The 17,622-nt window shown below is 41.8% G+C and overlaps 2 protein-coding genes across 4 annotated transcripts in view; one reads left to right on the forward strand and one right to left on the reverse strand.

Moving 5' to 3' along the window:
- Positions 1-5,888: 5,888 nt before the first annotated feature.
- ZBTB26 (zinc finger and BTB domain containing 26) lies at positions 5,889-10,315 on the reverse strand. Of its 2 annotated transcripts, none has more exons than XM_084650305.1 (3): positions 10,256-10,315; positions 9,338-9,423; positions 5,889-7,755 (listed from the first exon to the last, which is right to left on the reverse strand). In XM_084650305.1, exon 3 carries the CDS (start codon positions 7,743-7,745, stop codon positions 6,426-6,428), a length of 1,320 nt encoding a protein of 439 aa, XP_084506431.1. In that variant the 5' UTR covers positions 7,746-7,755; positions 9,338-9,423; positions 10,256-10,315; the 3' UTR covers positions 5,889-6,425. The 2 variants fall into 2 exon arrangements, with proteins under 2 accessions (XP_084506431.1, XP_084506430.1); XM_084650304.1 differs by having other exon boundaries at positions 10,163-10,289.
- A 126-nt stretch (positions 10,316-10,441) lies between these two features.
- The window catches only part of RABGAP1 (RAB GTPase activating protein 1), a 129,947-nt gene continuing 122,766 nt past the window's right edge, over positions 10,442-17,622 (forward strand). The window contains exon 1 of one of the 2 annotated variants that reach the window (XM_084650296.1): positions 10,442-10,568. The gene's annotated coding sequence lies outside the window, so the exon portion shown is untranslated. Of the gene's footprint in view, positions 10,592-17,622 lie in introns of both variants that reach the window. The other variant, XM_084650297.1, reaches the window with a different exon arrangement.

Raw genomic sequence — 17,622 nt, forward strand, 5'->3', positions numbered from 1 at the left:
GGACGAGGCAGCAGCCGGGCCGCTGCTTCCGGGATCCCGGAAGTGGTTCTGGCGGGAGGCGGATGTGTTTCCTTTCGGACTCCGCCGCGCCCGCCCCCTTCGTGGCCCCACAGGCTGGTGGGGGGACGCGAGGCCCGGGGCGGAGTCTTCGGGCCCCGCGATCCCCCAGACGGGGACGAGCCCTTCCCCCCCAGCGGGAGAAGTGGGCGTACGGGCAGGGGGCGAGTCCCGCTCCCTTGCCAGGGACTAGCGTCGCTGGCGGGGGGTTACGAAGCCCGGCAGGGATCCTCTCACACGTACCACGAGCCCATCGCTTGCCCGGCGCAGGGAAGCTCAGGTGCCTTGGCTCCACCAGGCAAAAACCAAGCTTCGAAGCTGGTCAGGAAATCATCAGTGGGTGACGGCTGCCCCCCCAGCCCGGCAGCCCTGCCCCCGCTGGAGCTGCAGGCTAAGGTGGTATACTAAATTCTGCATTACTGCAGCCAGCCTAGCCTCGGACCCTTTCAGAGACAATTAGCGTATGAATGGGCCGTTTTCGTTATGGCTGAAAAACACGTACAGGCTCGGGGCTTAGGAGGACGTTTAGACGAAGCATTGGAATTGCTACAGCTCCTCCCAGCTGAGTCTCTCACAGTATTGTGCTAACAACAGGTTTAGCCTCACAGAAATGGAATACAAGCTCCAGGGAGCAAGGCAACAGCTGAAAATGAGGCAGAAAGACAGTCAATTCATTAGCCAAAGCCACAGAGCATGCCAGAACCAGAAGATAAGCGTAAGAAAGTCCATGCCTTTTATCCTTTAACTACAAAACCAGCCATTTAGATTCCTTTAGGACGGAGTAGTAGAGACAGTTGTAGTAATAAAGAGCAACTCATAGTGGATAGAGGAATACTTGTGGCACCTTCGAAACTAACATTTATTTGAGCAAAAAGAAAAGGAGTACTTTTGGCACCTTAGAGACTAACCAATTTATTTGAGCATGAGCTTTCGTGAGCTACAGCTCACTTCATCGGATGCATCGGATTCATCTTTTTGCGAATACAGACTAACACGGCTGTTACTCTGAAACCTGTCATTTATTTGAGCATAAGCTTTCGTGAGCTACAGCTCTCTTCATCGGATGCATTCAGTGGTATTTTCCACTGAATGCATACAATGAAGTGAGCTGTAGCTCATGAAAGCTTATGCTCAAAATAAATTTGTTAGTCTCTAAGGTTCCCCAAGTACTCATTTTCTTTTTGCGGATACAGACGAACACGGCTGCTACTCTGAAACCTGTCATATTGGATATGGCAGGCTCTTAGTGACATTTATTTAAGTCCCTTTGGGATATCTTCAGTAAGGAATTCCAGATTTAGAAACAATTAAGGGTCTGCTAATTCAGGCATTTTAATAGAAGGCAGAATTAGGTTGAGTAGTTGTAGGGGAAAAAATAGTTACTTCTCAGCACCCATACTACTACTCACAAAATTAGTGCTGTTTGGGGCCAAAAATTCAGAAACCCTACACCCTAAATGGGATATTTAAGATGACTTTGGTTTTCCGTTTAGATCACACAGTGACTAACAGTCGTTAGAAATCTTTGTGATCTGTACAGAATGCACCCTAAAAAAAGTTAGTAGCAGTGATACAAAAGTTGGCTCATCCCTTAAACAGTACTCAAACCTCAAAGAAAGAAGAGGCAGAAAGGTGTCTAAAAAGAGTTTAAAAAGCCACTGACGCATCACCTTTGTAATAAACATTTTTATTCAACTTCCTCCTAATCATGAAGAGGTACTTAATTATTCTGTGGAGCTTAAGCTGGGGTAAAGTAAATATATGTTCAAAATATCCCTTCTCCATGTAGAATTTGTCTGTCTCTGGTATCAGGTCAGTATAGCGAACTACAGTTCTGTACATTTGCTCATTTCAACTGCACCATTATTGTTTTTATAATTAAAAAAAAAGGAAAGAAAGAGACAAACACAGGGCAGCAGGTACCAGTAATTTTTTAATGCAATTTTGCTTTGTATCACACTTTTAATTAAACTCTCACTCCCTGCTCTCCCTCCCTTCTCAAAATGACTCCTGTATTTACCACCATTCCTCTCATTTTCTGTACTCTTGCATTCAACGTGCCCTATGTTCGAATCAAATAAGACTACCGGTGTGACAAACTGTATAGGTTTATAAGTTTTGCCACAGAAGAGGAGGGGGGAAAACCCACAAAAACTCTGATACTTCACGTATGTCAGAGTCACTAACTTGTAAAATTCTTCTATAAAAAGATAAAGACAAACCTACAGTAGTTCTCTTATCCATGCTCATCAAGTAAATAGGTTCTAAAAGCAAAAATAATCCTTACAAATGTGGCCAAAGTGTCTATGGCAGACTTTTCCCCTAATTATTTTTGGGACAGGCAGGAAGTTGTACATTACACTCAGTTGTGAGATTATCCATTTATCAGTAAATGGTGTTTGACACATTAACATTAAGTTTATGACAGTTGTCATAAAATGTATCTGACTAAGCTACAGCACTGTCAACTTCAAGTGGATCTAGTCCGGTTAGAACTTTGCAATAAAAAGTGATTTAGAAGAAAGTTATACATACATGATTGACCACATGTTAAATTCATTTAATTCTATAACAAAGCTGCCTTTGGATAGTCTGTATAAATAGATTTGATAACAATAGTCCCAGGCTCCTTTTTAATTCAGGGAAAAAAGCATTGATAAGATTTTCTGCGTCTCTAGTCCACATTAGATCTATGATAACCCATTTTCATATAACAAATATTATAGTATCAAAATGTTTGAATATAGAAGATTCTGCCTGAAATCAGATCCACATGCAATATTTCAGACATAACCATCATGGGGTAACAGCTCAAGATGATTCTGTAAGCAGGTTTAGTTTATTTTTCCATGCAAGCGGTCTTTGAACCAAGATTCTGAACGAAATACTTTCCTAAATAGTTACATTTCAGAACTAAATTAATCTGCTATTTGTTTCCTCCTCCCCATTGCCATTACTTATTCCAAAACTGTACACGACAGTCAAATATAGCCATTTAAACCTTTTTACCTGAAAAGGTGATTGTGTCCTTTCATAACATTTTGCAACATTAACACTTCATTCACTGCAATGCTTGTTTTGGGAACTTCTGACTTTTGTATGCCCCTTTTCTCAAGACCCAAGCTATCTTTTGATAATGAAATATACATTATTTTCTGCAATAAAATGCTTTGGTCATACTTTTAGTTTAGCATTGTTACAGTACTAGACTTAAACAGCTGCATTAGAAGTAATACTTGATCCAAATTTAAAAAGCAGTTCTTTACCAAGGGTCAAGCAGTAGATTATTAGACCATACTGCATTTCAGTTCAGTAAGAGTGCTGCTCTTCTGTAAATGGTATTCTTCAGATGAGATATTAAAGCATGGTCCTTTCACTCTAACTAGGATGGCAACCATCTAGATGAAAACTTCCATGACGCTTTTCAAAACAAGTACAGCATAATCTCAACCCCCACTTAACATTCCGTTCCCTCTAGGTCTGATGTTCAAAGATGTGTAAAAGAGCTATTGCTGAGCACAATCAATAACTGATGTATTAATCTACAGCCAGTGACACTGTATCTTACTCTAAACTCTTACCTTGTAAAGCTCTAAGATTCATGAGCTATGTAGGATGGTAGCTAAATTCAAGTCTACTTTTCAAGATGAAGTGCATACTTTTAGGAACAGAGACTATGATCTAACTTTATATAGAGTTTGCATCAGTATGGCAGTTCTCACCCCCGGTTAACTGACATACATGGCTCCTAGTAGAGCTCTAGGAAGAGTTTAAAAAAAACAAAACAAAACATGGAATTATACATTTCAGCTGCTGAAACAGATTGTTTTCACAATGCCATAAAGCAATATTCCCCACTCCAGCTTTGCTTTAAAACCAAATATGAAGGTCGCAATTACTGTGGTTTATGTGAAGCAATGTTTATAGGAGACAGAACAATACTTTTATTTTGAAGTCTTTACCATGTCTTAGTACATACAGTGATAGGGGATTCTTCAGTGGCTTGTCTTCACTACAAGTTAGCGTACTTCAGTTACTGCATTCAAGCTAGCCTAGCCTGAGTGAGAGCAACCACACTTCAAAGCAAAATGGGAGTTTCACAGCCTGATTTGATGAGTTGCTGTTGAGTTACAATATAGAACTGTAGGGCAGAAAGGGACCCCGAAAGATCACTTAGTCCATCCCTCTGTGCTCAGACAGGACCAAGTAAACCTCCTAGAACATTTGTGACAGGTGTTTGTCTAACCTGTTCTTAAAACTTCCAGTGATGGGAATTCCACAACCTTCCTTGGAAGTCTATTTCATTGCAGCTTATATTTAGAAAATTTCCCTAATATCTAACCTAGATCTCCCTTGCTGCATGCAGATTACTTTTTATTCTACCTTCAAGTGGACATTATTCTCAATAACATCTCTCAACACATTTAAAAACTATGATCACATCCCCCCATCAGTCTTCTTTTCTCAAGACTAAACGTGCCCCCCCCCTTTTTTTAACCTTTCCTCATAGGTCAGGTTTTCTAAACCTTCTATAATTTTTGTTGCTCTCTCATCCTCCTCTTTTCTAAAGTGAGATGTTCAGAACTGGACATAGTACTCCAACAGAGGCCTCATCACTGCTGAGTAAAGTGAGACAATTACCTCCCGTGTGTTACATACGAGACTCCTGTTAATACACTCCAGAAAGATATTTACCTTTTTTGTAACTGCATCACATTGTTGATTCATTAAATTTGTGATCCACTATAACTACTGGATCATTTTCAACAGCATTTCCTAGCCAGTTATTCCCAGTTTTATATTTGTGCTTTTGATTTTTTATTCGTAAATTTTCACTTGACTTTACTGGATTTCATCTTGTTGATTTCAGACCAATTCTCCAATTTGGCAAGATTATTTTGAATTCTGATCTGATCCTCCAAAGTGTTAACAATCCCTGCCAGTTTTGTGGTAATCCTCACATTTAAGAAGCACATTCTACACTATATTATCCAAGTCTTTAATGAAAATTTTGAGTAGTACTGGACGAAAGAAAGACTCCTGCAGGACCCCACTAGATACTGCCTCCCAGTTGGACAGCTACCACTGATAACTACTCTTTGAATACAGTCTTTCCACCAGTTATGCATCCACCTTATAGTAACTTCATCTGGTCCACATTTCCTTAGTTTTCTTATGAAAAAAATCGCGTGAGACTAAGTCAAAAGCCTTACTGAAAATCAAGATACTGCTATGGGGGAAGATACATCTACTGCTTCCCCTAACCACTAGGACAGTAACCCTGTCAATGAAGGAAATTAGTTTGGTTTGGCATGATTTTTGAGAAATCCACACTGGTATTATTTATTCTCTTGTTGTCCTCTACATGCTTGTTGTAACTCAAGTTGTTGCATCCCCAGAGAGTTACTAGCTTTAGCATCAACATCACTTAAGTTTCAAACTCCTCCCCCCTCTCAACTAGTTAGCTAGAGTTTAAAGCACCACTTAACTTGAGCTAGAGAATTCAGTGTGTGGATGGGAGTTGAGCTAGGGGTAGTATTCCAGTTATTACCTGAACTAATTATGCTGTGAAAGCACACCCTCAGTAGCCCTACATCAATGAATAACTCATACCCTGACTTTAGGCAATCAGCCTCATATTCTAAAGATCTTCAATTTATTTTCTTTAGAAACAGTACCATGTAATCACTACCTGACCCACCTAGATCATTCAGGGCTTTAGCTCTTTATAAACATACATCCATGTTAATAATCCTGAAAGTTGCTATCGGTTGGAGTAGGGCTGATTAGCAGAGAAAATTCAATTACATAGTTTAGAAGGGACAAAAAAGTGACACATGGAAAAAAGTATTTAATTTTAACTTTAGGGATTTGGGTAAGATTGGAAGGCAAATAACTGAAGTTTTAACAGACAAACAAATTAGCAGTTGAACTACATAACTCTCAGTTATCCAGTGCTTTTTGAAAAAGTCAGGTTTTATCTCATAGACTCATCCTCTTGGTTGTTTCTTCTATCTGCCCAGACATAAACAGGCCTTTAACTGTACAGCATAGTTTAACTGGTGACTGCCCACAGCAAGAGTTCTTCAAAAGGTGACAGTCCCATGTCTCCAAATTAGATTAAATGATCCAAAATGTAACAAATCCAAAATTTAAACCCATGCTCACCAGTAGGGACACAGACAGAAACCCTGTATGAGGATTGCTAGTCACAGAAAATAAGACTAGAATGAAGGCTGACAACCTGCTAGATTTTGTAATTCAATCTGTACACAGCCTTTCAGGGCATACCATCTGCTTTGGTGAAAGCCCAAATCCAACCTTTTGTTTCTTTCTTCATGATGCCTACAAAGGGCTGCTTGGAATGCTTAATTGACACAGGTGCTATCACTCCTTAAATTGAGCACAGCCTGAGCCAATTTCCCTGCATCCAGTATCTGGCTTGCATCAGCTTGTTGACAGACCTTACTGTCTGTAGCAGTGCTACAGCTGAAAGAATCAAAGTCCACCGTTATATCTTGAACATTTCTTTCATTGGCATTGTCAAAACTATTTTTTCCATGTAACTGTTTAAGGTGTTTCCTCAGAACAGGTTTATGTGCAAAGACCATGTCACAATAGTTACATTTATGAGGCTTGTCTCCACTGTGCAGGTTTAGATGGTCCTGTAAAGAACATTTCTGAGAGAAGGTTTTCCCACAGATCTTGCACTGAAAAGGTTTGATCCCTGCATGCACTCTCATGTGTCGGTGGAGATTGCCTTTCTGAGTGAACGTCTTCCCGCACAGCAGACACATGAACAGTTTATGCATTTTTAAATGATTAGCATAGTTTTCCAAGTGCCGGAATACTCTGGTACACTTGGGACACTGGTGGTGCCATTGGAGACCTTTGTCTATACCTCTATTGTTAGGACCAAACATGTCTTTAGAGGCCATGATGAAACTGTCACTGCCAGTGTAAGAAAGGGCATAGTTGTGGAGATGATTTTGTTCTGTTTCACTCGTTCTGTTTTCCACAGTGGAATTGATTAAAAAGTGCTGAGGCTCTGATGAATGTAAAGCAGTTTGTTCAGAAGAAATAAACTGGGTTTGATCTTTTTTATTTCTAACCTCAGACACCTCCCCAATAGACTCCACCTTGACAATCTGAATGTCACTATCTTCCATGTCCATGCTGTCTTCTGAGGTTTGAATACATAGTGAATCCTGTTGCAGAGAGTCCTCATCTTCTTGGTGTTCTTTCAACTCAGAAGAATCGCTTTGCTGTTCACAATCCTCCTTGCTCTCCAATGGCTTCTTAGGTTTTATAAACTTCCAGAGAGCCTGTGTACATCGTTCCACAATGTGGCTCATCTGAAGAAAGCTTGCAGCAGTCAAGTAATTTACCAGCTCCATCTCAGGAAACTCCAGAATGCCACTGTAGCAGGACAAAAGCAACTGCCTCCCCACTTCTGAACTCTGCAGAATGGAGATTTTAACCTCTCTGGAGTCATTCAACAAAAACTGATCCCTTAAAAAGGGGGAGCCTGCAGCAAACACAATTTTATGCCCATGAACCTCAACATTGTCTATGTGAACTACAACATCACAAAACTTATTGTCTTCCCTCAGTTTGTTCATTTTTTGTAACATTGAATCTCCATAATTGTCAAACTTGAAGTGAAGGATATCTGATCTTTCGGACATTTTGGCAGATCTAAAGAATAAAAGCAAAGAAAAATAAAGAAACAGTATATGAGAAAACTAATGGATTTAATCATGCAAATTAAAAAGGGGCCAACAGTACAGGTTAAACATACATATTTTACAAAACATTTTCTTATGTTAATAAAAACACCCAATACAATTAAAATGAAAGAATTTTAAAAGTTAAGTTACTTTGAATATCTTAATGATATTTACTTTTTCACATATCACACAACTTGGACAGTGAAAGTAACTTAATCAATTTCTATTCTATTTCATATTCTAATTCTCATGCACTAGTATAATGTTGCAATGTCCCCAACAGTACAGTAGAACGTTTATTTAAAATATTATAGTTATATAGATACACTATTTCTTTGGAATTTAAAATAAAACCATAGAAATATTTCTACTGGTTTAAACTTTTGTAGAAGTTTGCTTTTGTATTAACAAAAACAAAAGTTTCTGGCTCAATTTGACCCTTCAATGTCCCTTTAGCTTTAGCAATTTTTTTGCTTTAATGTATGAACAAGTTCCATAGGCAATTGATCTCTCAGTGTTACACTGAAGCACCTGTCAGAGAGGACAGTGTAATATTAAAACAAGCTTCTTAAATTAATGTACTTAATAGAAGAAATATGGTCTATGAATCAAACTAAGAAAAATAGTTAAAATTCTTCCACCGTCAACACCTCCTGCTCACATGGTGGTATTTCTAAATAAAATACAGCCTGTTACACATCTAAAATGCGCAGAATTCTAGTACTGAACTTCATTTTTTAGACCAGATATAGTCACAATGGAAGGGACTATCTTCACCAACCTGTCATTTACAATGAGGAGGTTCTGAAAGGCACACTGTCAGATACCTTTAACACCTCTATAAAACACTTCTAATGTAGACATGGTCTAAGACAACCATGGTTTTCTATAAGAAGTTGTTCACGCAGCCCTGGCTATGAATTGGGATTGCAGGAAATGAAGGAATCACAGGAGATTTAAGCTCCCAGAAGGCTTGGTGAAACAACAACAAAACCCCACCTACCCCAATCCACACCACCTTCACTGAAAGATTACAGATGGTTTGAAAACAGAAAAAGCTGTGGAGTTTAGGAGGATAAATGGAAACACTATCCACTTGGATATGAACCAATTATCCCCTATTATCTCTGGGAAATGGAGCCACAGCTAGGGGATCAGATGAATGAGAATGCAAAGCAACAGTTCAATGCAAAGAATTTTTTAGCACTTAAAACCATGTAGATGCTGATAATCAAAGATTTCAGTATCCACTGCCCAGCTGACATTCGTACCTCCAATTTCTCAACAGCAAGGAGGTTTTCTGGTTAGCCCTCTTGTATTATCAGACATATTTACCAGTTTGTAACATACTATATCTACAACAGGATTTTGAAAGGTTCCTTTTTGAGTTCTACATTCTATTTCCACTCAATATCATGTGTCACAGCCGTCATCCTTCCAGCTGACAGGCAGATGTGACTCCTGTTCAAAACAGGTTAGGTCTAACAGAGGAGTCATACTTCTCCAGTTTAGTTCAACAGAGACATTTCAAAATTAACTAGATATGGTACCTTAGTTTTCTTGTTCAAGCATCACCGAGAAGGTTTCTGTAAATTGCTCAATGTGATACCAGTTTAAAAGATTCTGGATGAATTATCTAAGGAAAGAGAAGAAAGGCCATGATTAGCAAAAGGCTTGTTTGCCTTACAACTTTAAAATGTCTTTAAAGAAAGAAAAATGATTTGAAAGTAATTAACTGTGTTTATGTCCAGACTACTATACATGTGTTTTGAAAAACATTTTTCCCAATACCGAGGAAGAACAGTATTGGAAGACTAATGGGGGTTAGTCAGAATTCCTCTCCAATTTATAAAATACTAGGCCTGCAGAGGCCCCAAAGCACCTGCCTACCTGCATTTGGCTCCATCCTTCTTTGGGGCTTTGCAACCGATAACAAGGGTAGCATCATTTTACTCCCTTGCTCGTACAAGTAATTTCAGCTGATGCGCTATTAGAGCTTTCCTAGTTTTTACTTTATGTAATTCCACTATGTAAAAGGATGAAACCTGATCAGCCCCGTGGCCATGTAGACCAATGTCCTGGGTCTGACATTCACGCTATCAGCTGCTAGAGGGAAAAGCAAAAAGTCCCATAGGGGACAGTCATGGGATTATTCGCCCACATAGGAAGTCTCTTCCTCGGCCCCCCCCCCCCGGCTTAGTAGTTGGTTCATGACCCTGAGGAAAAATGGTCTAAAAATCCACCCATCACAAGAGGGGCTGAGTGCTACGCGCCCCAGGCTCCCCTTCCCTGTTCACCCCACGGGCTATCCCCTCCCCTCCCGACCCGACCCGGCTCACCCTCCCCCCCCGCAGCTTCCTCCTCTCCCCACTCACCTCCTTACTCCTCACGCTACCTCCGCCTCCGCCTCCGCTCCCTAGCCGCCGCCGCCGCCGCCGCCCCCACGTTGTCCCCGCCTCGCATCTTACTCGCCCAGGGTGGGGAAGGAGCCACTCTCCGGATCCAGCCCCGGGCGGAGGCGTTGGCCGGGGGACACCGGAACCGGAAGTACCCCTCCAGACATCTTCTTCCGGGGCTCCTGCCCCTGCCCGGTTTCTTCACGAACCCACCGCGAGCCGCCGCAGCCGCCGCCGGAGCAGCCGCCGCCGCCGCCGGGGCCCCGGAAGCGCATCTTCCTCTGACCCGGAAGACTCTCCCGGCCCCCTCCCCTCCGGCCTGGGTCACGTGGTGGGGGCGGCGGCGGCCGAGGCCCGGCCGGAGGAGGCGGCGGCGGCGGCTCGGGTAGGTCCGGTTCGTGTCGCCAGGTCAGACTCCGCGCGTCTCTTCCGCATCTGGGGGTCTCCGGTCCCCGAGGCGCCCCGAGCCCTCCAGACCCAGCGGCCGCTCCCCCCCGCCTGGCCTGGGCTTGTTCTCCCCCGTCCCGGGCCTGAGCCTGCCTGCACCCCCTCTGGGCCTGGGCCTCGCCTGGCGGCCAGCCGCTGCCTAGGCCTGGGTCTCCCGGCGGTGGGCCCAGGCCGCTCCTCACGTAGCCCGGCGGTGCCAGGCAGCGTAGCCCCTGGTACCCGGTTCCCCGCACCTGCACGGTGCCCGCCCCTGAGGGCCGAGCCCCGCCCCGTGCCGTCAGGGTCCGCAGGGCGCGCCGCCGTCGCATCGGGGCTGGTTTTGTTGCTGGCGTTTCAAAAGATGAGGAGGAAACTCCAGAACCTGGAAGTCTTGGGCCAGGCACCCCGGCATATGCCATCGCGGGCAAGGTGCGTGCCCTGTGAAGCACGGGCCCCTTCATGAGGTCCCCCGGCCATGCGGCAGCATCCCCGCGCTAGCTCCCCGCTCTCTGCCTGCAGCGCTCCACCCTATGCTGCTCTCTGGCAAAGTTGTTTTAGCACCTGAGATCTCTGAGCACCTTTCTCTGTCGTGCATGAGACTAGATTTCTGTGGGGCCCTGTCTTGACCTCTGCACCCCTAACTCATCCACAGGCACAATATTGGTAAAAGTGTCTTACCATCATACTGAGTGTACTGCATGTGTAGAAAGTCTTGTTCAGTCTCTAATCACATGGCTAAATGCCAGACGGTTTTCACTGGAATGTGCGCATACAATTCTCAGTCACATCTATTTTCTGGCCAGATGTCCTCTTCCATCCTTCCCCTGGCTGTTTTCATGCTGGATCTTTGTTTTAGTCACATGTTTGGTTTGATTGATGGGAGAGTATTTTTCTCACTGTTTGTCACAGTGGACCACTCTGGACCACTTTTGCTTGAACTTGACAAAAACTCTTGGGTAGAAATACAGTCTGCAAAATATCTGGAAGGGTTGAGCATCTGAAAGTTGGTGTTTGTAATAGAAACACATGTGCAATGTTCATTATAGCTGTCACTAGCTTTCGAGCTATTGATGATACCCTATTGCATGTTCTGCTTAGGGACAGCTGTGCATGCAAAGGGAGGGAGAAAAGCAATGGGGCAGTGTGATCTAGAAGTGGGTAGAGACCCACCTGTCCCTTCAGATATGAGGTGGCTACCCCTGGGATGCTTCACACATGGCTTGGGTGCTGGATATTGTGATGGGTGACATGGACATATGAATAGACAACGTCACTATGCCAAGGAATCCAGTATGCATGGGATAGTTGTTGCCCACACATGTTAACTGGTGTGGGGATTGGAGGCACTTGCTAAAAAATGTAGTTTCTAATAATAGTATTCTGTCCTTCTCTGTATATTTCAGGCAGCATTTAAAAAGTATCTGAGAGTAACTAATTGAGCCTAGTTAGACACTAAGATAATGGTGCTTAGATACCAAAGTGATAGTCTTTCACTCTTTTCCATTTAGTTGGTTATGCTCCAACCATCCAAACATGTATGCATGTAACTGTCTGCACATAAATAATGCTATTGCGTTCAGTGGCACTGCTCACATGTGTAAAGTTACTCACATGCTATATATTTTAGGGACTTTTATTAATTTCTCCTTGTGTAATAGACTCACCCAAACAACAAGGGAAAGAAATATATTTTTAAAGAGAATGCATTTGTAAAATTACAAAAATTGCCAGAAGACTCCGATGCAATTGAAGTTCAGTTGAAAGTGACTAGATTTCAAATTTATATTATTTCCTTAACCATAAGACCATTTTTCTTAAATCTGTGTTGCCAGACTGTTCTGAGCTTATTTTTCATGGGTACTGAGTTATGTCAACAAAATAACCAAATTCCATTTTCGGATCTTCGTGTTCTGGGAGTGTATCAGTCATTGCTTGTCAGATATCACATTGATGCTAGAATCTGGCACTTTATTACTTCCCCTTCATTTGATTTACATTCCAGTCTCAATCTTCCTCCTTTCTTTATCCTATTTGTTTGTGAGTGCACATACTGTTTTAGACTTTTATGGTTTGGAATAGGTAAGTTCCAAGCACTGGTGATCCTAGTTTAGAGATTGAAAACAAGTATCAATAAACAAGCGCTCTACTACCTTATATGTTTGAAAAATCTGATAAAGTTTCACATGAAATTGGATTTTGGTAGCTGTAGATTTTACAGTGTTCACCTTTGCAGTTTTGTTTGTTTTAAATTAAGGTAGTATAAAAAAATTGAAAAATTAAAATGCAGGTGGTGCAAGGGGCAACAATTATAACTTTCTCATAGACTTTAAGGCCAGAAGGGACCATCATGATCATCTAGTTTGACCTCCTGCACGTTGCAGGCCACAAACCTCACCCACCCATTCCTGTAATAGGCCAATAGCCACTGGCTGAGTTACCTGAAGTCCTCAAATCATGATTTAAAGATTCCAAGTTACAGAGAATACACCATTTACACTAGTTTAAACCAGCAAGTGACCTTGCCTCGTGCTGAAGAAATACAAAGCTGGAGATCAGATTCTGTCTAGGTATCTCATGCTGCAAAAATACATAGCTTTATGCTCTAATAAATTTGTTAGTCTCTAAGGTGCCACAAGTACTCCTTTTCTTTTTTACAATACAGATTAACACGGCTGCTACTCTGAAACCTGTCATAGGCTGGTCTGTATTCCCAAATTTGTTTTATCTGTAGAGATTTTATAGACAAAATAATACACTTGTTTGGACTCAGGAATTCTGTAAGACTTTTGGGCTACATGATTCCTCATTTAATAGAATTCTGCGGAACTGTTTAAATTCTGTGGATGTTATCATGTTTTGTGTAATGATCCTTATGTCCTGCTTAACATTAGAAGGCCAAGGCCCTGACCAAACTTGGCTATAGTTATACAGTGAACAGATTAGCTGACAGTTAGGCATGAGAATCTCCTTCTGCTTTCCAAGTCCAGCTGCAGACAGTTTTTAGTAACATGTATCATATGAGACTGTTAAGGTCATTGCTTCTGCTTGAAGGTTTCAAATTCTATTTTCAAAGAGCCATGCTGGTCCAATAAATGTAACTATACATTTCTGTTTGAATCCCCAGTGAATGATGTAAGCTGTGTAAATAAATACACACTGCACCCTTATAAGGGTCACTATAACCTCTGGCTGGAGTACATTATCTTCCATGCTAACTGCTTCTCTGTACTTACGGATCTATGTCCTATGTCTGCCTGTAAAGGGAGACCTGTAGATGTGCACAGTGCTATTGGAATGTCATTCCGGTTTGTGAGATTAGACTCTTCGCAGTGAACTCATTTCAGTGACATTCTTTTGCTGCTCTGGTTAAGGCAGTGTCAGCGTTTCTTTTATAAACCACTGTTTCCCTGGGCCTACAGTCTGTCTCCACAGTTGGAGCAATTGCTTTGTGCTGGAGCCTGACATAAGCGTTTTGTCCCGAGCACATTTTCGAGATTAAAAATAAAATGCTTATCAAATCAGCTATACTGATAATCCTTAACAGGTTTAAGGTTGTGTTAACTTGAACTCTTTTATGTTTTTTCTGATACCTGGCTTTGTGGGTGATTTAACCACCTTCCTGAGATCTCTACTTGTCATGCTTCTCTCTTTCATGAGAATTGCAGTGGTAGGGCAACTTGAGGAAGCTTAATCTTAAAATGAATCTCCTGTTTTCATTTGGCCCTTGAATTCAGATTGACTGAGAGGAGGGGTCCAATGGGAAAACTACACCATCTTATGGCCATGATACTCCTTTGAGAACAATTCTTTACAGGGAGCTAAAAAATTAGGAGTACAATTATTCTTTGTTCCGTTGAAGCAAGAGGGGTTTAGATGCTTCATTTCCATATAGAATCATAGGACTGGAAGGGACCTTGAGAGGTCATCTAGTCCAGTCCCCTGCACTCATGGCAGGACTAAGTATTATCTAGACCAGTGCTACTCAAAGTGGTGGTCCGGCCTGCGAGCCATCGGCTGCCGGTTTGCGCGCACATTGGAAAAAAAATTGCTGGTTCCCCACATCAGATAGCTTGAGAAGCACTGCTCTAGACCGTCCCTGACAGGTGTTTGTCTAACCTGCTCTTAAAAATCTCCAATGATGGAGATTCCACAACCTCCCTAGGCAATTTATTCCAGTGCTTAACCACCCTGACAGTTAGGAAGTTTTTCCTAATGTCTAACCTAAACCTCCCTTGCTGCAATTTAATCCCATTGTTTCTTGTCCTATGTTCAGAGGTTAAGAAGCAACAATTCTTCTCTCTCCTCCTTGTAATGACCTTTTATGTACTTGGAAACGGTTGTCATGTTGCCTCTCAGTCTTCTCTTCTCCAGACTAAACAAACCCAATTTTTTCAACCTTCCCTCATAGGTAATGATTTCTAGACCTTTAATCTTTTTTGTTGCTCTTCTCTGGACTTTCTCCAATTTGTCCACATCTTTCCTGACATGTGGCACCCAGAGCTGGACACAATACTCCAGCTGAGGCCTAATCAGCAAAGAATAGAGTGGAATGAAAAGCAAAAATCAAAAGCAAACAAAAAAGGATCCATAAATTATAACAGAGCCTTGTGGGATGTGATTCTTCTAGACATTCTCCCTCCCTTACTGGAGAACCTGTGACCTGAAGATCCATATTCTGTGGGACAGTTTCTGGTGTCTTAGGAGTTACCCCTTCTGTTTTTGAAAATTTACTTTTTATTGGTGTTGAAATTAACCCCATAGTTACAAGCTTAGGGACACGGTCAATGTTTAGAGTTGTCTCTGGGAGAGCTCTGAGCTGCGATGTAGCACATAATCTGAGATTTGTGCTTGGTGGGGACCTTCTCTCCTAAACCTCTCAGCAGTGAGAATGGAAACCATAAGGGTTACACTGCATCTGAGTGTGAGCCTCCAGCCTGGGTCTTCAGACTCATGTGAGCAGGTCTTGCGCTAGTGCTCAAAAAATTGATGCATAGGTGTTGCGGCTTGGGCTCTGAAGCCAGGTGTGTGATGTGGACTTGAGAGCTTGAGCTCCGGCCTAAGCCATGACATCAAAACAATGTCTGCAAAGCTACTTTTAGATACTTTTAAAGCATTAGTGTGAGCTCTGCTACCACCAGTCTGAAGACCTGGGCTTGAGAGGCTCACTCCCAGATGCAAGGTATGCATGTGTTGAGTTTCTTACACAAGCTGGAAGCATCATATAGCTAGTGTTGTCTCTACTGCTGTGTTTTCTTGCTCTCTGATTCTGTGAGATTCATGGTGCTGCCACCTCTAATTGCTCTGCAAATTTTTGACGTGAGTTCTTTTAGACTGGCTCCTATTTTAGTGAGCTCATAGACTCCTTGTTACGCAGCCGTCAAGTTCTCTGGTTCAGGTAAAGTGCCCAGGGGTGCTCTACAGGGAGCTTTCTGATCTAAAGTAACTCTAGATATAGAAGGTGCTGAAAGAGGCAAGGCAAAGTAAAGGAATGTGGAAATTCATGTGAGTTAAACCATGGCAATATTCCAACAAAAAACCCCAGGGAATTCATTATTGCTCTTTCTCATTCAATTATGGCAGCTATGCTCCTTTTCTTTCTCAGCATCAGTGGTCAGATAAAAATACTAACACTTTTAAACAATTGATAAAATTCCTTCAAGGAATTTCTCTGAATTGAAAATCTGATATTTTCTGTATGCAGAATACAGATTTTTGCTCGTCAAGTGATTTGTGAGAGGCCAATAATTTACATTAATATTACACATTAAAGCCTCTTGCTTTGGGCCAGATCCTGCTACCCTTTCTTGTGCAGAGTAGTAACTTTCTCATACTTGGTCCCATTGATTTCAGAGAGACTACTTGCAGAGCAAGGTATCACTCAGTATATGGTTGGGAAAATCAGGCTCATTTGGATCTCTTATTGTTGCACTGTAGCGGATAAATTTAGCCAATAACACACACTCCCTGATTATTGTGTGTGATGCCTGTTTGAAGAGTAGAGAGTATGTGAAATCACAGCATACTTTCTTTTTTAAAAGTGAATTCAGTGCTGGTGAAAGGTGCCAGATTGTCAGGCTTTGAAAATAGATTAAATTTAGCACTTCAAGCTAGACATGCTATACCAAAATATTGCTAAACTGCTCCTTACCTTACTTTATCTTATTGGCTGCTAATGATCTAGCTGTTCTATTCCTGTTGTCTTTCAGGAGTATAGATATTCATTCACACTTCATTTGCAAGGTATTGGCAAAAATATTTTAAGAGAAGGTTTGGGGGGGCTTATTTTTATTTTACATTTTGTTAATAATTTAGTTATTTTCAGATGAGCTGCAAATTTTGTAGGTGGTGTAGAAATGAGCCTCTCATAATAGATTTGTACTTGGAATTCAGAAATTATTACTAATAACCATTGACTGATTATTACTGGTTTCCTATCCAATATTCCTTGTTGGGTATAAAATGAAAGAGTGTTGGACTTTCAACTTTTTAGACTGACAGACTCAGGTTGAAGCTGATCCTGGAATTTTGATGTCTGAAACAAAAAGCAAAGACAGGGTTTTTAACCTTGTGGCCAGTGATACAAACACAGCAGAGAAAACTCAGAAATAAGGCAAAATGTATTGCTCAGATAAAGGTGGAAAAGCTTTAAAGGTAATAAAGGAATCGTTCCATCAGACGATGCTAAATTTGATGTCATCCTTCCTGGGCATAGGTGAGGATAGTATTGAGATGGCTTATCAGAAAGCACTTGGCAGTAATCCTATGGTATTTGCCGGTAAGCATCCTTAGATAATAGAGTTGAAATGAGACTTTTACTCCTTTCATGCCTTCTCTCTGTTTGCTTGTCACTCATAAAGCTCTTTCCTCGGATCAGCGTCTCTGTGCTGCTCAGCTCTCCCTGCTATATCTACTGCTGTTAGAGCATGGTCATCTGCACTGCCCTCAGCTTCATTATTAAGGTGCTGTTCGCAAAGTCTGCAAGTCTCAATCTGTAGAGAGACTGCTTAGATCAA

This window comes from Lepidochelys olivacea (assembly GCF_965140295.1).
Source record: "Lepidochelys olivacea isolate rLepOli2 genome assembly, chromosome: 16".
In the NCBI taxonomy this organism is placed as follows: Eukaryota; Metazoa; Chordata; order Testudines; family Cheloniidae; genus Lepidochelys; species Lepidochelys olivacea.

Coding starts and splice junctions, on each gene's coding strand:
- ZBTB26 (XM_084650305.1), bottom strand. CDS start 7,745: ATGTCCGAAAGATCAGATATCCTTCACTTCAAGTTTGACAATTATGGA.